Raw genomic sequence first — 25904 nt, 5'->3', positions numbered from 1 at the left:
CAATCTCCTAATTTCTAAAGGTTAACTCTCTCTTTTAGCCAGTATAAACCATAAAGTAAAACATTGCCAGTCTCATTGGGCAACGATTATTATTAAATCGTCGGGGATTTTATTAGGATGCTAATGTAATCTTGCCTCATTTCCTTTTTTGGCGGTCACGAAAACTCAACAATAGACTGGGGTATTGTTTATTGATGTGAAAAACAGCCCAAATAAATACAATTATTTAAAAAACAAATAACTTTAAGCATAAAGTAAAAAATGTTACAACAAACTTAATCGACTATCTACTTGCTGTAGTGAAAGGGGTGATAAAAATTGTCCTCAACATATGCCACATTGCCTTCAATCCCTTGTATATACTTCCCTGTTGCTCCCGCTCCGCCTGCACCTTTTCCGCCTTGGCCGCCGCCCCCTTTGCCTCCTGCAGCGCCCCCAGCCTTGCCAGCACCCCCGCCACTACTCCCTTTACCCGCAGGGACTGGCGGTGGTGGTGGTGGTGCGCTCTTGGCCAAGTCGGCTGCGGCAGCCGCCGCCGCTGCAGCGGCGTTGGCGGCGGCCGCTTGGGCGGCAGCTTGCGCTTTTTGGGCTGCGGCTCTCGTGGCTTCGAAGTCAACACGAACGCTTGCGAGCTGTTTGCTCAACTGCTCCACACGCTGTTTAGCAGAGCCTACCATGGACTGCTGCGCCGCTAACTCCCCCGCCGCCTCCGACGCCGCCTGGGTCATGTGGTCGGCGTTGGTCTGGGCGGCGTTTAAGGTGTTGGTGAGGACGTTGACGTGGGCGCGAGCCTCCTGGGCTGCTCTCATCGTGGCGTCGGCTGAACGTTGAGCCTGCATCAGTTGCTGTTTTTCTCCCATCAGGGCGGTCTGAGAGTCGCGGAGTTGCTGCTCTAGGCCTTGGAGGAGGATCTGCTTGCCGGCGAGGGCTGCTTGGGCGGTGGCAGAAGCCTAGAAACATTTTCGCAAAGGATATAAATTGGAATTTGGAATCGTTGACATCAAGCAAAGATCTAGCCATCCGAGATTTCCAAATAGTCGACTGTAACAGATGAAATTTTATTTTCTGCACTTGCAATTAGCTTGGAAAAATGTTGGCAACCGTTATAGACATTTAGAGCAAAGATTAGTGCATCAAAAAATCCAAGAATGAGATGTGGTGGATCTTTGTTCTTTAGTATTTTATTTAACTAACTCTTGGTCAATCACAACGATATTCTGTAGCTGTGAAAAGCCGGGAAAATTTTCGCAAAGGATGTAGATTGGAATTTGGAATATGTTGCCATCAAGCAAAAGCTTGCAAAAATTTAGCAAGTCATAAAGTCGTGTTTTCAAAAATTTTGACATTTAGAAGACATATCAGTGTTTTTAGAAGATCAAAAATGCAAAGTGGAGGATCTTAGTTGTTTATTATTTTATTTGAGAAACGATCTGTTTCTACAGATGCAGAGACTAGACAAAATCACAGTGAAAAATTGTTATTTCAAAATTTTAAAAATATTTCTAGTTCCTTTTTGATCAGACTTGATCGAAAGTTATGATTTAAAAGTTTTAAAAATATTTCTAGGAAAAAACATTGCTTCTTGATTAGCCATAACAGTAGATGTTTTAGACTACCCATCTTAAAACCTATAAAAAATATAGAAAGCCATTGTAGAGATTTTGAAAAATTTTGTCATGTAAAACAAATGGCAGTCTACAGAAGACCAAGATTGCCATTTTGACCCTTTCATTGACTACTCTTTATTTAAGAAATGATGAGATGTTTAATTGCAATATTTGACATCCACAACGGAGATTCAACTTGTTCAACTTCTTTACAGTGCAACAGTAGAATTCTTTTAGAATTACGACTGTCGAGAACTCTAGAAAATTTTTGACGATCGTTATAAACTGGATTTTGAAAAATTTTACGTTGAAAACAAAAGCTCCGAGTTTCCACATACTCATAGTTTCAGCAGTAGTATTTTTTTCTGATCGGTGATGAACTCCAAGAATTGCGAAAGCAAAGAAAAATGTTGGCGAATAAAATGTTGTACCACTTCCAGCAAGTGTAATAATTTTGAGGTCCTGAAGAGAGTCAAACGAGCAACCTTTTTGTCGATATAAATATTGAAATTTAATGTGAAGATTAATGATCTGCAGCCGGTAGTGAGCTGATGCAAGGTCACCGACAAAACCCTCACATCACCATCACGCAACGAAAAAATTCCTATGATGTTGCTCCACTTATGGCCGGAGATAGGCTGACCATTCACCAGAGTTCTATAATTTTCACAATACTGATACGACCATGAATTGCACACATCTACAAAGTTAGACAAAAACTCTCGCCTATTATTTTACACATTTGACATTTAAATTTTTCACAATTTTGTTGCATAAATTTTATTAACAAAACAAGAGGAGGAGCATCGGTTCACAATACAATTCTTCGGCGAGGTCAAGGACACATTTTAATTTCTTGACGAAATTTACTGTTAACCCCGCTAAAAACCTACTTAACATATAATGAAACGTCTTTGTCTGGACGAGTGGAAGAAGTGCAGCTTCTGGTTGACGAAACTGCACCGAGATAATTAAAAAAAAAACCTGAACGATCTAAATTATCAACAGTCTTTTTTAAATTAAGCATAAAAATGCGATTTAACTGTTCTTCGAAGTAAAAGTGATCCGACGAGACAATTCTTTCAGCTGTGAGCTTTCTTTACAATTTGTTTCAACCCAACCGGAACAATAATAAATTGTAAATATACAAAAACTTTCATTTAGGTAACATTAAAATTGCGATTACTTCAAATAGAAACAGTTGCGTTAAATAACAGACTTTTTTGCAGTTTTTATCATTCGCCACTCTCTTTGAAAATTGTTCTTGCTGTATAGCCACAACTGTCGAATTATGCACTCCAGAATAACCACAGAAATTCAAAATATTTCAGAACATGAAGTGAAAAAAACTGTTCGAAATTTTGAGAATCTTTACTTTTGCTCCCAAAATGGCGTCCAAATTAGACGTTAAGAGTGTCAAATAGAGAGAAAAAAACAATGACAATACAAAAAACAATTTTGACTTCCTCTCAAAATGAAAACGATGACGTACAAGTATGGTAAAGATATCTTCTTCATCTTGGAGAAGATATCTTTAAATATTTCTTCAGCTATAAATAATGTTAGAATTTACAATAAAATATCATCCATTTGTCTCAGAAACTCATAATTTTACATTGTCTGTTTACTTTGGCTTTAGTTGCAATTTTATTGGCCACTGAAAATATTCAAAAACTTTTTGTTTTTGTATTTCCTTATTTATCTAAATTTAAAAATTAATCCTCAAATCGCTATTTTGGGTTTAATTCTCAATAAAACAGTTCTGCTGTTGAAACTGTTGACGTAACTACTGTGACAATAAAAATTCTTATTTTATCTGAAATTTCTTCTTAAAAAATATAATGAAATAGTTTGGAATTTCGTTGGTCCCTTTGATTCACTCATAACGCACATTTGAAATTTTGATTTACATTTCAACTTATATTTGGCATTACTCACCCCAGCTGCAGCTTGTGCTAGTGTGTTTTTGGCCACGAACGCAGCTTGATGTCCTGCAGCATCCTGATTATTGACAGCATCATTAGCTGAATTGAAAGAGCCTTCAGCAATACTCCTTAATCCGCTACCGGCACTAAATCCCAGCTTTGGTTGCCCTTTGCCGCCGCCACCTCCTCCTGCGGCATCAGCTAAGGCCCCGTACTCGTCATAGTTATTGTACAGTTCTAATTCTTCATATTCTTGAGTAAAGCCGGAAGGTACTGAAAGATTCATGGTTTAGTCGTTCGTATCTGGCGGTGCTTTGAGTAGTCATTTTAAGGAAAGGCCAAAAAATATCAGTTTTCTTTCCGAAATAAGTGGAAAAGATGAGTTTTTCTTTTACCTAACAGAGCGACGACGGTGATGATGTAGAAACGCATTCTAGTACTGTCTGCAACACTGAACAAATCCTGAAAAATAATCCTGAGGTCACTAGACAGGCACTATGTGTCACGACGTCACAAAATGTCACCTACCAAGAGAATTAAAAGAGCCGGTATGTGGTCATTGATAAACTGTCATTTGTGAATGGATATTCGGCGAAATTTATAGAAAACCCTCTGATAATGGGAGCAGAGTAGGGGATTATTGGTGCAGACAAGCTGCGACAAAGCAAGCGAAATAAAGAGACCACAAAAAACAGAGAAAACTGTATCAAATACAATTAAAATATATATCCCACTAATCTTTTTTTAGGAAGTATCAACCGCGAAATGAAACCATTCAAGAATCGAATTGATTTATTTTAGTTGCTTTACTTTTTCAGAATTGCCACCTTATTATTGTGTGCTTGCTTATAAGATACGGTCAATTCATTTATTGGCTCCGATAGATTTCTCTTTATCGCTAAAAATGCTCTTGTCATAGTGTAATTCGGCATTTTTGGGACGCATTATCTAATAATAATAAGCGAACATAATTTTGTGGAACCATTCGCTTATTGCATTATACGCAAAATACGTTTTTATAATTCACCAAATGTGTTTTCGCTTCAAATATGCGAATTGTTTGGTAATCAGATTTAAATTATTTCAAAAACAATACACAAATCGATTTGTAAATCTAATGGATATATGTCAATCGAAATTTGTTTGTTGCTGTTGAAATCTCCACTGAAAGTAGGTGGATGCACTTTTACTTTTTGCAAAATTCAGAAATATACTCGCAAAAAGTTATATTTTCGCAAAAATAGTAAAATTACTGTAGAAAGTTGGTTCGAGCTACATCATCTACTTTGATTATTGACAGCGACAAAAAATCTATACTTTTTCGTTAATTATATCTATAAATTTCACTCCATTTGTGTTCTACCTGGTCGAAATCAAGACCAATATTGACTATCTACTTTTAATATTTTTTTCTAAAATAAATGTCGTAAATTAATGCATTAAAACCATGAAAGCCTTTTAAAAATTCAGAGCAATCGACAGAAAAGTTACCATGATTTGTTTTTACAAATTAAGTAGAAATTACTATTACAACATTAGTAAATAATTTTCAAGGAAAAAATGTTTATGATGATGCACTATAGGGGATGCATCAAAATACCTAAGTGTCGCAAATATTACGTTTAATTAAAATAAACAATCCACAATTTTGTGCACAGCTGCGTAACACTTTTGTAAGGGAATATCCCCAAATATATTTTTTAGATTTTACTTATTTGAAAACACAAAAGTGCATCACAACCATAAAGAATCCAAAAATCTAAGATTTGTTTATTTCCATTGAAAACAAGATCCCAACTATATTTTCTAATTAAAAAAAAAAAACAAATTTTTTGCAACTAGGGTTTTGATTGTAAAAATATGATACGTCGAACAACAGGTGCAACATATTAAATAAACAATAAAATTAATTTGATGAACGTTATAGGCAACCAGTAATACATCTGTGGAAAAGGAACAAATTGATCCTTTTATATTTACACATTACACAAGATACATTATTTTCGTAATGAGAAGATGCTTTTTTATCTAGCTACTTATAATTTTCACATTAAAACTTAAAAGCAATTTTAAATAAAAAATATAGGTACCTAATGTTTTGTTCTATACATTTTCTCTTGTTATTACTGTGATTATTACCGTTAATTATAAATAATTACTAGAAGCCATATGTGCCATATGCTGCTAATATACAAAACTGTTATAAAAAAGTCAAATTATACATATTTTATTCAGTTTCTGTTAACCACAAAGTGGAAGTCAAAACACGTCTCATAAACGAAAGTTTTATTCAATTTAGCGGAAATTTTTTAGTCCTGAATTAATGTTATCAGTAGATTAAATAAGTATTTAATAGTATTATTCTAAAATTAATTGGTATGAAATTTTCGTAAAATTTTCATCAGTTCTTTGCCAAGTTGGATCCTATGGTTTCTTTGTATCTTCATAAACATACTAAAAATTAAATAACAATTTTTTATTTGCTACGTGTTACGTGAAAATCTGAACCAAGCACTATTCAAAAGGTTTAAGTAACAAAAAAGTGAATTTTGAGAAACTTCATCATCACTTTATTATTGTACCCATAAAGAAACCACGCGGAGATCGTTGCATTTAATGCAATTATTTTTTAACGAAAATTCTAATGCGGTTTACTTTGAATTTTTCTCCTTTTCTGTAAATGATTCGAATTTAAAAATATTTCTGTCATGTTTGATTGGCGAAAGATGAAACTACAACCACCTTATTGATATGTCTGCTATGACACTTGGTACGTTGAGGGAAGTGAAAGGGAGTGAAAAAGTGCATTGTAACATTGCAAATTAAGTATCATTTATTGTTTCTTTATTTCACAACTGTTGAACAACAATCATTAAACTTATCTACAATAGTATAAGCCTCTCGCCACAAACATTTCAAGCAACTCCTTGTCTCCAAACCTTTCTACTTCGACAATGGATTGGTAAATAAATGATGGGTTGGTCCATCGGTGCTTGACACATTTTCGTATTACATATTCGTCAGCATAAAAGGATGTTCTGGCCGCTATTTCGAAAGGGACAATGAAGGGCAACAAAAAATCGAATCAAAATTAAAACAACCGGTTATGGGAAGGATCAAAATAATAACATGAGGACCTCCTAGTTAGTTGTAAATATAAATAAAAGTAATAAAATATCCTCAGAAGAACTTCACTCGACTCCTGGATTTTCCTACCTCCAGAAGGGATATATTAAGGCAGGATTTTACATCTTTTAATTAATTTTCGTCGATATTCACGGGTTTCAAAATTTGTTATAATTTACAAGATCTCTCCAACCTTTCAGACTTTCAGAATAAGTTGTTCACACATTTTTCATTTAATATTTTTACTACATAGTTTTTTTTTAAGATCAAACTTCGAGCCGTTGTTCTCTCAATAGTATTCGCCGCCAGTCTGCTACTATTGGTGGGAACTAAAACACTCAAGACAAAACTGTATAACCAGTTGCCTAAACTACATTTTTTAAGAATTAAATTCTGCACTTCTTTCACAATAGCTTGGGCCTGTATTGCAGTTTTTAGTTCTTTACACTCTTATTTAAAATTCAGCTAAATAAAACATCTCATTTGTTTTTATTGTTTTAATTAATATCCACATATGCATACAAATATTGTATTATTTACAAAATTTAAAACCGCTTTGGAATGCATATCTTTGTGAACAAATAACACAGTCGTTGCTTTACATAAACGTTTAAAGACAAACAGGTTTTACTTAGACACGCACACGCTACACGGTGAAATTTGAAAAAACAAAACTTTCCCACTCGCACAAAAACAATTATATATGTAATCTTAACGAAATTAAAATGTATATGTATAACAGTAAAAACTAAATTTGTTTTGGCACATATCACAAAAAAACGATCATGTCAAAATTAACAACCTCATTATTCAAAAATATACATAATTTCAAATTTCTCATCGCCATTAAAGATGATTTAAATAAAATATTGTTAATGAATCTGATCTACTTTTATATTAGCTCATGACAGTTAAAAGTCCGTATGAATCGATCTAAGACTTAACTTCTGTGCTGGGCTGCTAAATGTCTGTCTGTCTTCAAGATGGCCAAAAAAAAAGAAATGAAAATTTTATTCACTCATTATTACACGACAATAATTACACTACCCATATACCAATTCCTTCTAATTATGCATTCCCCAGTGCGTCTGAGTGCTTTAAATATGTAATAAAAATTCTTGATAGGAAAGTAATTTCTAATTTATTTTATTTTCAAATATAATACTTCAGTTTCTCTTACCGCTGCTGCAAATGTCTTCTTTTCATCTGTTGTGCTGCCACAACAATCACCACTCACAGGTACGGAAAGTCGATTATCGTCACTACTTTTTGCATACTTGGACTATTTTATCTTCATAAATCGCAAAACGTTCATTATGAGGAAAACATAATATCGATTAACTTCTTCTAAATTACCGGTAATTTTTACAATGAAGAGAAATGTTTATGAAAAATAAATCACTGAATTAAAACATTCACTGAATAAATAAAATACAAAATGGGAATAAAATAAATGGTGTTCAGGTTTCTATACTCTTTAATTTAGATCATCCAGTAGTCATATAAAAATGAAATAAATTTGAGACATTTCAAGGGTTACCAGTATAAAGGAGTGACAAATCCACGGTAACCACATTTGCGACATGTTTGTAAATGAGGCTTGTTTATGTCAGGATAAACAAGTCTCTGAATGACCGATATATTTTCATGCACGTATCTTTCACTCGGATAATTTGGAATTCTAGCGCTCTGTGTATCAAAATTTCGTTGTAGATGTCTGCCTAAATCTAATAAATTTCGACGCTGATAGCGAACTTTGCATGCTGGGTCATTCGAATCACCTCTGTCCATACTGGAATCTGTAAGAATCAAAACTGTTTAAATTGTTGTTCAAACTAACATCACATTCTTTAACGAATTCTGGAGAGAACGTATAAACCAAAAAGGCAAATAAAAGCACGATCACCAAATCATAAATATATAATGGTGCTTAAATTAGCAACAAAAAACAAAAAAAAAAGTGTTCGTTTAATAACTCGACAACGTTGTCATCCAGTAGATCAAACTTCAAAAGTCGTGTTTGTCAACATCTACTGAGTCGAATTAGGTGGCGATATGTTTCCAAAAATGCTAGACCTCGCCTTTCTTCTTGAATTTATTTAGTCTCTTGATTAAAGCAACTCATACTTGAACTCTGCGTTTCGTTTTCGAACGCTGCAACGTTTCACCAAATAACGACGTGTTTGCCTTTAGGCAAAGAGCAGGATGTGAATCTTCTTGAGCTGAGCTTGCGTTCAGTCCTATTTATACGCGAAGATTGGAAAACACGTCACATTCGTCGGAATTTCCACTTAAATAGGAAATCGGGTTTAATCCACCTCAATCAGTTGATAAACTTGCCAGGATGACTATTTAAGGGACATGCGCTAAGATCTTAAACACTGTTTATCTGCTGTTTTCTCTTGAAAGATTATATCTCGCACAAGTTACGAAGAGCTAAATTTCACATAAACTTCTTCCATAATATTTAAAAAGACAATAACTCTGTTGACATGGTCTCATCAACGTTTCACGCTACTATCAAGGATATCTTATAATCCACACGACCAAGACAAGTCTTCCAATAATCATAATAAACGTTGATAAAAACACCAAAAGAAAACACAACTGCAGTGCTTGTTTGTACTCCCTTGAAGTTATGAAAATGATCTCTTATTGAAGTGGTTGAAGGCTCATTGTGGAGCTTGTGCGCACTTTTGCAGAATATAATTAATCATCAAAAATGATATTTTTTTAATGTATATCAGTCAGTTTATGGAAGAAAATATCTAGGACCCTAACAAATTGTATATTTTTTATTAATCAACTAAAAGAGTAAACATTTTTCATGTGGTGTGAGTGTGAAACGGGCTTAATTTTCAAACGTCAAATTTGTGATGAGATCACGAACATTTCAAACACTTTTCACCAAAATACACAATAACACAGGAAATACATAAGAAATTTAATATCACATTTACACAGAAACACAAATAGTTTGTTTTTGTGTACTGCAAAATAAAATATGTCGAATAAAACTTACTTTTATTTCTTGTAAAAATGCCATGGACATGTTACGTGCGAGGCAAATTGTAAAAGGGCCTACTTAGATAAAAAAAAATTAAAGCTAAAAATTTTTGTTTATTTATTTATTGTCTTGGAGACGGATTTTATACATCAGTTGGGGCAAGTTCCAAACAAGCAAGAAGATCACTTTTTGAAGATTATTTTTCTTGAAAAATGACAGCACAAGACACTAATTAATTTAACAAAAATAGTTCAAGTTGCAGTTTTGAGTTTTTCACATAAGACGAGCAACGGTAAGGTATAACTAGTCACATTTTTATATACCACCACCAAACAACCCAAACCCACTCACATACACACACACCAAAGGAAAACTTATTTCCGAATGCAAATTAATAGCGATAACAGTAATAAGAGTCACTTTAACTAATCGTAAACTTGTCTCATTTTGATAGGGGTTCGACCGGATCACGTGGTCGCTCTTTTAATCTGACTCTTAATTTGTTTTTTTAATATTTTTTATTTTTCAGGGAGTTATCAGCGGCGGTCTTGTGATTTCCTTAAGTAGGTTTTAATGATCTGGATATACAGCAAATCTTATTTAAAATGTAAGGTTATGGAAGACGCAATAATTAAATTTAAAAAAAATCTATTGTCAAACGTACCATGGCACACTGGAATGTGTAAAGCACGTTTCAGTGCTCGACTGTAATTACACGCCATTTGTGTCATTTTCGATCTAATGAGGAATTACCACACAAACTAAAACACAAAAACTAACTACTTTTGCACTTTGTTTGCAAAAATCACAAAACAGTGTTAATTTAGTAATTGATAGATGATTGGTAGCACCACCATATACCCCCACTATAGTTGACGTCTTAGACACCAGAAACAAAAAACACCAACGGGTCCAAATTAATAGAATACACACTAATCCAGAAATCACAATGTGCAGAAATTGTAACATTATTTAAAAATTCGTGATAACGAAACGCTTAGAATAACAATCAAACGCTGTATTTTGTGATTACATCTAAAAATGCTCATTTACAGAATTTTTATTCTGTGGATACATTTTTTTAAATTTCTTAATAATTGTGAAGTAAAATCAGTTTAATTATATTTTTCATACAGGTTCTGTGTTGTTTTGATAAAACATTTTTTTAATTAAATATCTCAGTTTTGTGTTCTGGTGAAATTGAAATTGTGACTAACACACTTGCCATCTTCTGCTTGTTCCTTGTTTCTTGTTTTTCTCAATTGTTTACTTATCATATTTATGATCAAATAAATTATTATATGTAATGAAATGAATTTTTGGATATTTATTTTAATTAATTTAAATCTGGCGCCTTTTTCTTTTTTTACTAAACTAGTGTACTGTGATGTGGTGGCAATTTGAAAAGAAGTGTCAATAGTTGTCATCGTGTTTTCTAACTTTAATTTGTTATTTCTTGTTTTTCTAGAAGTTCTGCCTGTATTGTAATAAACAAATCATCATTTCAGTTAACATTTACACAGTGGCATGGGGAGGTGTCTCTTTAATCCAACATTTGTGCTGACAAATTTTTAATACTTGCTCTGATTTCAGCAACATAGCAAGATACGTCTAAAAATATCAAATATTACAATATCAGATGAATTTTTCTTTTTAAGCAAAAAAGAAAAATGTACAAATATTTTATTGAGGAATTCAAAAAGAATTAAGTTATAACTTCACAAAAGTAGGTGAAAGTGTAATAATAAAATATGTATATTTATGTCTAGGAGGAAGAACTGCAAGACTGTCATAAAAAAAACAAGGAAAAACTTGTCCTTAAATATTCAATATTTATGTGAGTGTATGTTGTAATTTGGAGGTTATATATTTAATATAAGTTTTCTTGTAAAAGCTTATATCTATAAGAAATAATTAAAATTTACAGCTGCACAAACACTAATTAATGCAAAGGAGGTGATGAGGAATCGGTAATAAATTTGTTTAAAGAATATTGAATATTTAGAAACAACTTGATATACACTGTCGTGTAAGTTGGGTTGCCTATACGCGGAATACATTAATTTTATAAATTATTAAAACAAACTCCTTTTTTTATTAACAAATCATGTTTACTTGTATTTTAAATATCCAATATTGTGTTGTTGCCAAAAAAAAAAAATGGCAATGTTTCCATATTTCTTGGTAGAACAAATTTAGATCAGTTCTATAAAATAAATAAAACTAAAAAAACTGCCAGGGGGACCACAGTTGCAGCATTTCTGAGCGAATTTAAAGAATCGATGTTTTGTTCATTTGAACTCGTAGCATCTAAGCGTCGGCGTTGAGGCCTGGCGTTACCCAAACTTGGTCATCCACCCATAAATAATACAAAAATGTAACATTTCTCTCAACACCTAATGCATATTATGGAAGCACAATCGATATCAGACGTAGCAAAATGATGTTTTCGAATTTATCAGTGTGGTCATAATTGGAATTTTGATTGTATTTTGCCTTTTTATTCACAAATTGGTGGGACGAGTACTGTTAATCAAAAATCTGAGCGTTTTGAGTGATCGAACGTTATTATTAAATACTAAGTTAATAATCAAATTATATATCACTTAAAAGTTTCTCGGAATTGAAGAGGTGTATTACGAGAAACCCATCAAGTCGGACCAGGTATAACAAGAAAATCTAATTTTTTTCCCATCAATATGAAGTCAATTAATACTGTCGAGAAAGATTTACGATTTAAATTAAGCTAATTTGCATATAATATTCAAAGGGTATGCCCAAAGCCGTCGGCGCGGTTGTCAACCATGATACTCTAGGAATTAATTGTATTTTCCTCGATGTGCATTTTTTCAGTTTGGCGAGCCGCCGCCAACCCACACGTATTTTGATGCTAATCTAGTGACGAATTATTCAGATATTTAATTCAATCTAGATCAAGTTTTTTGATTAACCGAAAGACCACCGCTTAAAAGTTCAATAATCCTATCAATTTATGCAAAACAATTTTTACAATGTGTCTTTTGTGTCAGTCAAATTTGACCCGTAACACCCACAAATCTCTACTACGGTCATACGCGTTGTACCCAGTCGCCAAAAAAATTTTACAAATCGCCTTTGTACCGCAGAAAACGGCGAAAAAATTCTTAATGCGTCCGCTAAGCGAGCCGTCCCCGATAAGTCGTCTTTTTTAAGTGACTTTTCGTAGATTCTGCAAAGGCCTCGCATTATCGTAGACGTAGAGGGGGAAGATGCATGGGACGCGTTTTATAAGAGCAACTTATTATAAAATAGAAACATTGCGCGACCGACGTCGTATCCTAACATCGCCGTGTTTACACCTCCCTAACACGCGCAATGGGGTTGATGTGTAAAATTTGTTTTTCGTGTTTGCTGCTTTCTGTGCTTGCTGTTCTCTCATTCGCCCAACAATACGAAGATATCGACACAGTTGTCATTGAAGGTAAGCTCGCTCTGCCACACGAAATTTCAAAATTGTGCAAACACGATAATGGCGCAAAAAGTCAATAAACTAGTAAACATTCCATGTGCTAATCGTTTACTCGATTCCTGTTACATTTGTCTTGACATGCTGCGATTCTTAATAAGACATCATAACGGTATGGACATGTGCCCACATTCGATTTTTTTCACTTTTGCCCACCGAACATTTGCAAGTCAACTTTTTCAAAATTCAACTGGACGCACCAAGTCGACGGTGTTTTGCTCGGGTACTAGTTTTTGCGCTAATTATTTTGTCCGTGGGGGCCACCGGAGTCGCTAATTTTCTCAAAATACATTGTCTAGCGAAGATCATTTTAACACCACCTGCTAGCGTGGCACCCGCAATCAGCCACTGCCAAGGTCGCGAAGAACGTTCACCTTAGGACCACAGTATTGATATGCTTCATTTCTTCAAGCTTTAAACATTATAATGGGATTCTAATTAACGCACGGATTTGTTTTTCCATTTGAAGATTATCTCGACGCGAATTGATTTCATTTTCGTGTACACCTGGTGGACAATCAAAATTTGCGGTTTGACCAGATAAGTCGATCGTCGTCGACATTCGCTAATTATGATTCACTTGTCCATAAAAAAGTGATTAATGGTCATCTAAATATTTTCCGATGATAATATCTTGCGGTTACCACCTCAACCGCCAGTCCGTATTTTGATGTTTTATAGTTTTTTTAACAGGTCAACTATAGTTTATGATAAATATCGGAATTTTGTTGTGTCTGAAAACTGGATTAACTAGTAAACTGTCAGCAAGTAAAAAAGGAGAAAAAAATGAGACATAAAAATTTGATAATAACGATTTGTTATTCAACGAGTTCAGGAACTGCTTTATGTGTTTTGATTGTCGGTGATGAATGCACGAGTAATTTTTTTAACAATAATGAATCACAATAATTAAACTGTTTTGCATATAACAGTTCAGTAATGATGGAGCGGGTACTTAAAAATTTGCAATAAAAAAAATTAATGGATCGACTCCTGCGGAATTCGTCATAATAACTGTATCAAATAATGCACCGCCAATCAGGACGAGACCCGCACACCAGATCGGTTTAAAATGAAGATTAGGATTGCCAGATTTGGCGTCTGCACCTTAATTGTGTTTTGTTTGGAACCAGTTTCTAATAAAATCTCGACCCTACGATTAAAGTTTTGTTTTGTTCCAGCCCAACCGTCAGAAGATGTGCAAACAACAAGGAACGGCAGACAAATCGTCCTGCGCCAGTCAGGATATCAACAGTACAATCCTTTCTTGGTGTCCAACAACGTAAACACGATCCCTTTGGCGACGGCAGGTCCTTGCTTCACAGGAAAGGGTGTTTTGGGTAAATGCACTTCGTTCAGACAGTGCTATCCGTATTTCAAAGTCCCCGAATTAAATAACTTCGAGAGTTGGATCTTGGGAATGTACGATACCTGTAGTTACTACACCGCACAAGGTAGACAGGTAAGACGGTTATTTTTATTAGAGTAAATTTATTTATTGTTTTTGTAACAAGATCAAGTCTATAAAGTTAAAATAAAAAGTTGGTTACCTGGCCGAAAACACAAATACCTGCGTTTTATTTTGAAAGAATTGTTTATTTTTTAAACAGGTTAGAGACTGTCGGACCGATAACGAGTAATTCGATTTGTTTGTAGATGTTCGGGGTGTGTTGCACGAATCCTGTTAGACCGTCGGATACCGGCGAGGAGGCGAGCAGCAGCACCGAAAACTCCGACTCCAACTCGACCAGCAGCGAGGCGCTGCCTTACTACCCCCAATTGGCCAACTGGCCGCCCCCGATCCCGACCCACCCCCCAGACCACACAATACCGCCTCTACCGACCCACCCCCCATCTCCCGGATACCCCACTCTGCCCCCGATCCCCACCCATCCGACGTCTTGGCCACCGACCGCCAAACCCCCAACCTGGCAGCCACCGACCGCCAAACCCCCGACCTGGCAGCCACCGACCGCCAAACCCCCGACCTGGCAGCCGCCGACGAGCAAGCCCCCCTATAAGCCCCCGACCCAGCCCCCGACGGCACCGACCCACCCGCCCATCGCGACCGCCTCTTGCGGGGCCAAGAACGGGTACCAAGACCAAGAGAGGATCGTGGGTGGACACAACGCCGACGTGGGAGAGTGGCCCTGGATCGCCGCGCTCTTCAACGGGGGTAGACAGTTCTGCGGAGGGTCCCTGATCGACAACATCCACATCCTGTCGGCGGCTCACTGCGTGGCACAGTAAGGACCGCGACTCGCGCTTATTCTCGCTACATTTTCAAATTCCAGTATGAGCTCTTGGGACGTGGCTCGACTCACGGTCAGGCTGGGAGACCACAACATAAAGACCAACACCGAAATCAGACACGTCGAGAAGAGGGTCAAGAGAATAGTGCGTCACAGAGGCTTCGATCCCAGAACTTTGGTAATGAGAGCGATGCAGCTAGACTCGCCTAGATTGAGAAAGTCTATTTCAGTACCACGACATAGCGATTTTGACTCTTGACAGTCCGGTGCAGTTCACACAGCAAATCAGACCGATCTGTTTACCGACTGTTGGCAACGATTTCTCCGGACAAACCGGCACCGTCATCGGCTGGGGCAGCCTCCGGGAGAGCGGCCCCCAGCCGTCGATCCTGCAGGAAGTGAACATTCCGATCTGGAGCAACAGGGATTGTAAGTTGAAGTATGGTCCGGCGGCTCCAGGTGGTATCGTCGAGCACATGTTGTGTGCGGGGCAAGCGGCGAGAGACTCTTGCAGCGTAAGTATCAAAGAGAATTTCAAGAAATGTTACAAGGCCATGAAATTCTTTGTTTGATTTTGAAGGGCGACAGCGGAGGTCCTCTCATGGTAAATTCGGGCAAGTGGACGCAAGTCGGGATCGTCTCCTGGGGAATAGGCTGCGGTAAAGGACAGTACCCCGGAGTCTACACGAGAGTGGAGAAGTTTTTGCCTTGGATAAAGAAAAATTTAAAATAAACCCCACTAAATACTCTTAAACAATTATGTAGTCTAAATTTTCTTTGTTCAAAGAGTTATCCAATTAGACTATGCCATAACGTTTTGGTAATAGTTATTTATTTTTTGCTACATTAATTAAATAAATTATTTTTTCTATGGACCACCTTATTTCGAAAATTCTCCCGCTTCTGATTTCACCACAAAATCAATTATATTTTTACGATGTGTCCGTTGGAATTTACGAAAGTCTTAAGAGTGACCCAACTGGTCCACTAATTCGAAATCCGGCACCACATAAAAATATATAAAAACTTGAAATAACCTTCATTGTAAAATGTTATCCATGTCGTTATGCCAATCAAAAACAATTACGATGTCGGAAATGTTTAAAAGATTATTATGCATGTCCACTTGTCGTCTGGTTAAAAAATCTCTGTCATGTGGGAGTGCGCATTATTTTCTTGCAGAACGATTCAAGACAAGTGGCAGCATGACGCAACCCACAAAACCTCGCCACAAAAATTCTCTGTAACAATGTGTACAAAATCTTTTGATGAAACAAATCTCAACTAGATATCACCTCTATAATACATAATAAAGTAGTAGTACTTTGTACACAAATCTTTGTTGTTCGTGACCAAACGAGGAAACGCAACCCACAAAACCTTACCAGTGTTGTCTCAAACCTTGCACAAAACTTACTTTTATTTTTTTCATCTCGAAGCTGGCAGGTTCCTCTTTAAATCTGAGTCACGACCCACGCGGTCAGCAGACCAGTTGACATTTCAACCCTCTCGTTCGAATAATCGACGCCACGTGGTGTAAACTTGATTGAAATTTTTTTGGAAAACGAGTAAAGAGTTGCAATTTGACTCCGTAAAACACATAGATAATATAATAATATACTACCGTATATAGAATGCAAACTGCAGGGAATTTGTTTGAAATAAAACAAGGGCGCCCTCTGCATTTTTGGGGCTAAGTTAAAAGAAATAAAAATGGTTTTTATTATTTTATTTTACTAAATTGTATTGAAGGTATTTTTGAGGCTTTTCCAGTGACGTTACTTAATAGATACTTTTTCTAATAAGAACAACATCATTTAATCATTTAAACTGATTTATTTTTACGAAAAAAATACATTAAAAAAAAAAACAAACCACTGACTTTGACTGTTATTTACCTTCAAAAACAGGTTCTTTGGGATAGGCACTATGACTTCCACTACTGGTAAAATCTTCTGGAGCAAAATGAATTCCATAAATTCGATAACTTATTATAAATTCTTTGTCTTTCAGCGCTTAACTTTTCTATACATACCTATATGGATTTCGGCAAAAGGATTTCTATCTACAAAATCTGATTCGATCTCTTAAAGGGTTCGGAAAGCGGTGCCGAGAGAAGTTTTTATTAAAACATTTAAAAAGTGTACAATTATATTTTGACATTTTTTTACTGTCACCATTTTAAAACAAAACCACGGCCTCCTAGAGAGTAAAGATTCGTTTTGAAATATACCGTGAGAACATTTAAATTTATAATTAAAGGAGGCTATGACTTTAAAATTATATTGGCAACACCGTTGACACCTTGATTTGAATTGTCAAAATCCAATACAAAATATGATACAGCGACTTAACAGTTGTATCCAAGCCGGATGTTCGATATAATATAACTGTTAACTCACAGTTTCATTTTTTTTTGTATTGAATTTTGAAACGTCACTTTGACAAACCAAATTAAGACGTCAGTGGTGTTGCCAATACATATAATTTTAAAGTCATAACCTACTTTAATTATAAATTTAAATGATCTCACGGTATTACCATTATGATTTCCCAAAATCTATAAGGAACTTTGCGTTCTATAATTATGTATGTTCTATGTTATCAATGGGGAATTATCAAAAACAGACATTTTGCGAAGGCGACTGGCTGGATAAGAGACGAGTCTCTTATGAAGGCCTAGAAGGCCGTGGAAAAATGATACGTGTCAAAGAAACATTACAAGCGACATCTTCACATTGGGGGTTAAGCTCTTAAAACAAAAAAAATTCGAATACGTTGACTTTGCATTGCCAATATAATTTTAAAGTCATAGCCTCCTTTAATTATATATTTAAATGATCTCACGGTAGAACACTGCTATTAGCGACATCTATTCGGTTAGTTTACGTTTGTTGGGTGAATCTTTTTGTAAACAGCATCGACATCAAGTTTTATGTCGATTTTTGTTGGTCGTAACCGGGATAAAACACGAAAACCGAAATTACACACTCGATAGGTCGTGTTTATTTAGTTGGAGTTAATTTGACATGCGATACTGTGATCCCCGTTGGTAATTCGACAAGTTACGCCTACTGACAATTCACAGCTATCTCAAACAAAGATATACATTGATCACACGCTTTTGGAGGAGTATTGCGTTTCACGGGGTCCCAAACGACGACTAGAATATATAACCACCATATATTGTGATCGGGATTTTGTCTAATTAGTGCGGTGGGAGGAGGCGGTTCGGTTGCAGGTGTAGTAAGAGTAGAAGAGTCATGTGTTATTGCAAAATTTTATTGAAGTGCACACGGCATGACTACCAATAACATTAAAAAATAAACAAAGAGACAAACATTATTGAACGTAAATAGCTAATAATAAACTGTCTGTAATTATAATATATAAAATTCTTAAGGTGTAGGTGAATGTATACAGTAGGGGCCATGTGGCCGCCTCATCAGACTAAAATAGATATATTATATACAATTTGAGGAAATTTCTACAAATGAAATGACTTTAAGATACACTTCCAGGTTATAAAGCGCATTTACATCCCGTTAGAGCGCTTGATCTTGCTCCAGCTCGAGGGCCCACACGTGCTGGGGCCAACCTGTACGCCCTTTCGCCTTCCTCGTCTTGTTCATATCTTCCTGTTTACAGTAAATACATAAACATTTCCTCCGACCAAATGCCGTCATTGACAGCTTTATCTCGAAATCGCGAACGCACCCCCGGTCGACACGAATAAACAATTCCGATCGAAACATTGTAAATTGTAAATATATTTGTGGAGGAGGAAAGCCACTAGTTTATTATCTCGATGCCGACATAATGATCTGCGACGGCCGCCCTTCCAATAAATTTAAGTGAGATGCGCTGTCGCCGGTGATAAAATTAGTATAATAGGAACGGATGATTTTCGACGGATAAAGGGATGCGCAGCCCCGACGCCGCTTTTAACGTGATTACGGTTTATTTAGTGTCGGCAATTTGGGGGTTGCGTTTGATTGTTCTGGTGGCTTACCGAGGCGTCGCTCTTCGGCGAGACTTGCCCCGTCGAACAGTCGTTCACTTGCACGGGGTTGTTTGTCGATTTCCTACTGACCGACCCTAATTCTGCTGTGAAACCTCCCGCTGGATCGTCCGACTCCAAAGCTTTCACTAGATAATTTATGTACGAAGTCGCCAGTCTCAGCGTCTTGATCTGGAACAACTCATTTGAGATTTTGGACCAAAGCTCAGGACTTTTTTACTTTGGATAATTTTGTGTCGGGTGGGACGTTTGGAATGCAGTCGCGCAAATCGGCGTACGCGTTATTGATGGATTGCGTTCGACGACGCTCTTTTTTGTTCGCCGTGGTTCTTCTTTTTACCACACGAACGAAAGGAACTTGGACGTGTTGCGTCGAGTTGTCCGCTACGGAAGCGTTAGCGGGATAAGCTAAAAGTGTAACATCGGAAATTTACTTCATCTTTTCGATTAGAACATGCTGCAAACATTTTTCAATCAAAAGACTATTTTTCACAATAAACAAAATCTGACAAACTGAGGGATTTTTTTCAAAATTATTTAGTCATTTTGTAATCCATCGACGTCTCTTCGGAGTAAACATAAAAAAGCACGGGGAAACTATTGGCACAACAAAGAAAATTTTTGACGGAAATTTATCTAATAATATAACGTCGTAAACAGCTACTGTTCATTAATGTTTTTACAGTCACTGCTAAAAATTATAATACATATATTTATAAATAACTCGTAGGGAGGATTTATGATCACAAGTAAAGTGTCTATGATAAGTAGTCTTAATTTAATCAACTTAATTATTTAAGTAGTGCTGCTTAGCGACCTAGTTGATAGAGGAAAAATGAAAATCATTGTCTCAAACTATTTCTCAGACTGTTGCCGATAAATATTCGTACGAAATATAGTAAAAAATATTTTTTCAAAATTGTCTGGAATTTGTATTTATGAAGACAAACAACATTTTTATGTTGTTGTTGTCTAGCAGTAACTATACAGGTGTCCTCAAAAAAAATTTTTTTGTAGTAAAAGTCTTCGTTTTTAAGATATAAAGCATTGAAAATTTCGAAATTTCCAGTGTCTTGTTTCTTTTTTCCCGATTACTTCAACTCAGTAGCGTACTGGAAATTTCGAGCAAATTTTCAACGCCTGTATCTCAAAAACAAAAAGACTTTTACTAGAAACATTTTTGTATTTAACTTCTATTCATCGTCACCAATTACCGATTTTTTTTTGACATGCTTTTCGAGGACACCCTGTATTTTTATACAGTCACTGCTAGCCAACTATTGAAATTTGATAATGATGATTACTTACTGTTTCTGAAATGAGAATGTCTTTGTTCTTGAGGGGGTGCTCTCGAGGCTGCTGCAAAATAGGAATAAGACCCGACTAAAGCGTTTGGTATGTTGCTGGTTGGGGAAGGTGAATCGGACCGTGGACTGCTTGACCAAAAATTTGAATCGTCTCCATTTAACGGACTTCCATCTGTCAAAAAACGAGAAAAATTATTCAAAAAGCAAAATCTCGTGGTTCTTAAATCGTGAACATTTTGTGATTATCTTGACTTGGATGTGGTTTTGAAATTTTGAAAATAATGCAAATATGTACATATTATATATTATAAATAAAATCGATTATTTTTTTAATTGGAATAAAACAGAATTTTTTAATTAAGGAGATTGCAGTGAACAGTTTTTATTGTTTTTTTTTTTAATCAAACCTTAATATTTTAGACATTGCAGGTAAGTTTTTCGAGATTTTGGCGTCAATAAATAATAGCCAGTGAGCAGTTATGTGTGTTTTGAAATTTGTTTAAAAGTCACAACCGTAAGAAAAACATAAAAAAAGTATTTTACTAACAAATCGACTAACTGTACAACTTTGAAAGTGGTATTTCCATTTAAGATGATCAATCTTTCAAACTGAGCAAAAGTTGTAACAGTAGTTGACACCTTGTGTTGAACAATGACCCCATAATACAAAATTTATGTTTACCGACCATAAAATTTCGATTAATTCAAAAAAAATAAATTATGCCTTGCGTGGAAACCTTTACGACAGGCACAAAAAACTAACAGTGAACATCGAAAGGCCTGTAAACTTAATAATTGTAAATTTAAATAATTGACATGCTGATTTAATTTATTATTGAATAATTTAGCAACTTACAAGTGAATTGATTTAATTTTCAAACAAAAAGCTCTTATACAGTATGGAACAAAATGATCTTCATCTAGTTACCTTTGCATTACTTTTGTAAAAATACGATGTACCGTTCTACGAATAAAAAAGAAGGCAGTACCTTAACCTCAAAATATGTATAGATACTTATATTAAAATTCCAAATCTCATTTATTGCGAAGGGATGAGATCGGAAATACGCCTCAATAATTAAAGTGTTTTGTTGCATCGTATACAATTTAATCGATTGTTAATTCAGTTCAATAAATTGTAATGTGTAATTGTCAATTTGATTGATGACATTTATTGACAGAACTACAAGACTAGAGCGGTGCAGGAAAATTTACAAGTGAAAAAATTCCAAAGCTAACAAGATGATAATAATAATTTTGTTCCAGGCTGTATTTGTTTCAATGAAAATATTTTTTTTGGGAGTTGTTTTTGTCTTTTCACATTTCATTTAACTTCTACTTGTTATCTAGTAATACTGGATTTTTGAAACATTAGTAGTTTGCATAATCGTGTCAAAAATGAATTACTCCCTAGGATTCAGGGATATTCATTACTAGGTTGCCATAAATTTGGTTAGGTTGGAGGCTATGTGGTTTCTGGTGACAAACAAAAGATATCGTAACCGTAAGGCAGCGAATTCCTTGTAACAGTTGCATATGGTTCTATTTCTCGTTAAGTGATGCTTTTTCCAACCTTAAGCATTCAAAATTACTTTTGAAAATTCTAGTTAAACACAACATGAAAAACGTTATTTCCCTAAAAGTTCGAATTCTAGGGAGTAATTTATTTTTGACACGATTATAAATGTCACAAATACAAACGCTAAAGATAAAATAAGAGAATTTGAACAATTAAAATATTTAGAAATTGTTTCGTTCTTTGACAAAATCTGTTATTTAAATGGAATGACAATTTTATCCAATTTCATCAGAATATTTATTCTTCTCTTGACATTATAAAAGACGAAAAAATAAATCGTTTAAAACAATCCAATAATGACGATGGGCCGCATTTTATCTTAACAAATTTTAACAAATGTTATTGTTTGTGATAACTTTCATCTAATATTTTCGCCTCATATTTTACTGAATATGTCACAAAAAATTATTTAAACTTCTTATCTTAGGTAATTTATTTTTCTTAGTTGCAATCACCTTGCGCTTTATCGTTTTTTTGTCATAATAATATTCACTTGATACCTTTTAGGTATCAACAAACATAATGAGCGATCACCTAAGAATGTGATTATTCATGTCGTGTTCGTTATGTAATTCATCTTTTTAAATATTTTACGAGTCGCACGAAACAAAAATTATGAACGCCATTAAGCATTTTCCTCATCAAAAAATATGTTCTTTTGAAGAGAAATTACCTCAATCTAATTTTTTATCCAAAATTTGGTTCCATTTTAAATGTAACTTAACTTAAACCTACGCACAGTTATTTAAATTAATTCTTACAACTTAGACAAGACTTAAATAAATTGCTTTCTTCATTTTTACTCGATTTAAAATATGCTTGTCACTGTTTTCCAAACAATCCACCATGGACACTTTATTTTTCAAAACTACTGCTTTTATTTTACAATTAAAAATAAAAATAATTTTATGATTACAACAATATTAACAAAAATTCTTTACATTCCGAAGTGGTAATTTCTCGGATTATGACTTCAAGGTACTTGCCTTTGAAGTATCCTACGTCATTGCATTTTTTATAGAATTACATTTTGCAAGAACAAAGTTGAATTTTTTATTTTGTTTATCATAAGTTGGTGTATTTTGTAACAATACATTGCTACTTAATATCGACTTGCCGGAAGTAAAATTGACAAAATTTTATTATGCATATACATATTACTCATATTAGTAATTTAGAATAACAATTTTAGAATAACAAATCAAACAAAAATAAATATCAGTTTTTGTAGTAAATATTTCTAGCTCTTTTGTTACTGCAACTAAACTAAATCAACTTTTTTTAAATAAAAAAAAAATCAACAATTCACGTGTCCACATTTAATGTGAATTTGACCTTTTGTTATTGTTCAGAGTAAAAATTCGTCATTGCTATCGTAAGAAAATGTCTTCAGTTGCGGTTGAAAAATTGTGTAACGAGTAAAAGTAGACAAAAGCTGAAAATACTTGGGTGACATTATAAGAAATAAATACATTTTGTTTATTTTTGTTGGATTTTTATAAGATACGCTACATTTGCGCGACAAATGTTTCGACTTTATAAAATTCAAATTACATTCAAGGGGAACTACTACGTAAAATCAAAAGTATTCATAGTTTTATTGTAAACAAGTTTCCAAAAAACAATTTGTAAGTATACTACAAGGAATTTTATAGGTGCATGTGTACCAGTCGTCGATTTTTAATCAGTCACGTGCCAATTTTGGACCATCAGAATCATTTCCAAAATTTGTCAATTCGGAATTCGCGCCCAACAAAAATAAACATGAGCAGATTTTAAATGCGAAAATAGTGATTCTGTACACTTGAAGTTTTTGATGTATCGACACCACTTCACACACTCGACCAAAAATATCTACATGTAGATTCACTTTCGTTATCAAAATGTGTTCAATACGCCAAATGCCCACTGTCTAGGCTACGCCTCAAAATATAATTTTTCAAAAAGAAGCACAAACTGTGAATTTGCTTAGGTATTTAGAAATTTGCGTATTTTTCAAATTCACACAAGATCAAAATAAAAAAGTGCTTGTACCAATATCGATTAGTAACTTTTTACTTTTTTGTTCTTGTGTTGGAGTAGAATTGTACCTGTACCTGACATATAATGATATGTTGTTTGTGAGGGGTACCCATAGTGAAAAAGTTCCGAGTGATGCCCCGAATTGTTGTATGACATTATTTTAACAATCACTTTCACAGTGTCAAAATTTTCACGAAAAACACTCAATTAACAACTTGTCACTTGTAGCCTCGGGCGATCATATACTGAAAGCTTTGCTCTGATATTGTAACTAATTTAATCGCGAGGGCGGAGCGTAGCATCCTCAGTGATCGTATTGCTCAGCCCTTGAGGTCAGGGAGGATCTTAGAGTAGATCCTCCCCACGATATTATCAAAATACGGAAAATCTATGGTTATTAGATTATTTCTCTTAATTTAATTTCAATGGTTTTCACTCGGCTGCGCCTCCAATTCGGGATCACATAATTCATGCACTGTTTCCGACTAAATTTCAACAAATAAATTCCCCCTCGAATAATTTATTAAACAGAAACATAACAACAAAAGGATTGGATTGTGTGCTTAACTTGACAACAAACCGGAGAATAATTTGAGTGGACATAAAATGACAAAAAATGTGGTGCAGTTCAACAGTTTCTATCCTCAAAAGTTAAAAATTAAGAAGAATGGAAGTAGATTAAATTGATTTTAATAATCATTACGGCTTTTCAATAGTTTCATGGAAAAGTCTTAACTGACGGATTTTAGATGAGAAAAACAAATAAACATCATGCTGGAAATTATTTAGCGGCAAAAAATAGTGGAACTGGAGCGTCGTCACAATAAGGCAGATTTGAATCCTATTGAGAACATATGTGACATGTTAGGGACAAGTGTCAATTCTTGTCTCCACTCCTTAAGAAGACAAACATAAAGCTTAACATGTTGTGGGCGTGTTCAGTACTGTTTTCTCCGGTTACCTGTTCAAATCCAATAAAAAAAAAAAATTTCATTTTATTTTCAATTTACCCGAAGAGCCTCTAACTGTAAAAATTTGGGCAAAGTTAACAATAAGATAATACATATGAAATATGTGTTTTAACCACTGACATTTTGTTTGAAACTTAATTACAGACAATTTAATTATGTAGATTATTTTCGATCTGCTTCCTCTTATTTTCTGCATTTAGCAAACAAGGACAATCAGCATCAGAGACTTATTTCAATTTTACTAATATAAAGTATCCGTTTTTGGTAGGTATTTCGAAATCAAATCGTCGATATCAATAGATCTTTTCATGATAAAAATTTTATGAAGAGAAGAGATGCAAAATGCTTTCTGGTATTTTATAAAAATTAAATCTTGAAAATCAGAACTACCCTTTTATCGGGTTACCCCTAATTTTTAATTGATCTAATTTCAGTCAAATTTCAAAAATAATATATACCTACTTAAAAAAATTAACCTTTTGCGCGCTACAGCTTTGAGAAAGTTGAAATTAAAATTATAATGTTGTCTAGAGCTTAATGAGTTGAAGACTTTTGACTTTTACATCAAAAAGCTGCGTAACA

The 25904-nt window shown here is 34.7% G+C and overlaps 3 protein-coding genes across 6 annotated transcripts; 1 reads left to right on the top strand and 2 right to left on the bottom strand.

Moving 5' to 3' along the window:
- Positions 1 to 174: 174 nt before the first annotated feature.
- Positions 175 to 10680, bottom strand: LOC138140250 (glycine, alanine and asparagine-rich protein-like). Of its 2 annotated transcripts, none has more exons than XM_069061108.1 (4): positions 10330 to 10680; positions 3928 to 3994; positions 3546 to 3805; positions 175 to 950 (listed from the first exon to the last, which is right to left on the bottom strand). In XM_069061108.1, the coding sequence occupies exons 1-4, from the start codon at positions 10330 to 10332 to the stop codon at positions 288 to 290; spliced, it is 993 nt and encodes a 330-aa protein (XP_068917209.1). In that variant the 5' UTR covers positions 10333 to 10680; the 3' UTR covers positions 175 to 287. The 2 variants fall into 2 exon arrangements, with proteins under 2 accessions (XP_068917209.1, XP_068917210.1); XM_069061109.1 differs by lacking the exon at positions 10330 to 10680 and adding an exon at positions 4061 to 4123.
- A 2209-nt stretch (positions 10681 to 12889) lies between these two features.
- l(2)k05911 (lethal (2) k05911) lies at positions 12890 to 16297 on the top strand. Its single transcript, XM_069061230.1, has 6 exons — positions 12890 to 13125; positions 14352 to 14632; positions 14827 to 15416; positions 15465 to 15600; positions 15653 to 15937; positions 16003 to 16297. The coding sequence occupies exons 1-6, from the start codon at positions 13020 to 13022 to the stop codon at positions 16153 to 16155; spliced, it is 1551 nt and encodes a 516-aa protein (XP_068917331.1). The 5' UTR covers positions 12890 to 13019; the 3' UTR covers positions 16156 to 16297.
- Positions 16298 to 18683: 2386 nt separating this feature from the next.
- LOC138140293 (heart- and neural crest derivatives-expressed protein 2-like) lies at positions 18684 to 24607 on the bottom strand. Of its 3 annotated transcripts, none has more exons than XM_069061228.1 (5): positions 24420 to 24607; positions 20752 to 20922; positions 19664 to 19851; positions 19435 to 19614; positions 18684 to 19056 (listed from the first exon to the last, which is right to left on the bottom strand). In XM_069061228.1, the coding sequence occupies exons 1-5, from the start codon at positions 24505 to 24507 to the stop codon at positions 19051 to 19053; spliced, it is 633 nt and encodes a 210-aa protein (XP_068917329.1). In that variant the 5' UTR covers positions 24508 to 24607; the 3' UTR covers positions 18684 to 19050. The 3 variants fall into 3 exon arrangements, with proteins under 3 accessions (XP_068917329.1, XP_068917327.1, XP_068917328.1); XM_069061226.1 differs by having other exon boundaries at positions 18684 to 19060; positions 24420 to 24604; XM_069061227.1 differs by having other exon boundaries at positions 18684 to 19060; positions 24426 to 24603.
- Between the last annotated feature and the right edge of the window lie 1297 nt (positions 24608 to 25904).

This window comes from Tenebrio molitor, chromosome X, assembly GCF_963966145.1.
Source record: "Tenebrio molitor chromosome X, icTenMoli1.1, whole genome shotgun sequence".
NCBI lineage: Eukaryota > Metazoa > Arthropoda > Insecta > Coleoptera > Tenebrionidae > Tenebrio > Tenebrio molitor.
This window is presented reverse-complemented; position numbering and strand designations above follow the sequence as displayed.

Coding starts and splice junctions, on each gene's coding strand:
- LOC138140250 (XM_069061108.1), bottom strand. Junction 3,806..3,927: donor CACCGTCGTCGCTCTGTTAG/GTAAAAGAAAAA, acceptor TGAATCTTTCAG/TACCTTCCGGCTTTACTCAA. Junction 951..3,545: donor TAGCACAAGCTGCAGCTGGG/GTGAGTAATGCC, acceptor AAATGTTTCTAG/GCTTCTGCCACCGCCCAAGC.
- LOC138140293 (XM_069061226.1), bottom strand. CDS start 24,507: ATGTCATACAACAATTCGGGGCATCACTCGGAACTTTTTCACTATGGG. Junction 19,615..19,663: donor CCGACACAAAATTATCCAAA/GTAAAAAAGTCC, acceptor GAGTTGTTCCAG/ATCAAGACGCTGAGACTGGC. Junction 19,061..19,434: donor CGCCGAAGAGCGACGCCTCG/GTAAGCCACCAG, acceptor TACTGTAAACAG/GAAGATATGAACAAGACGAG.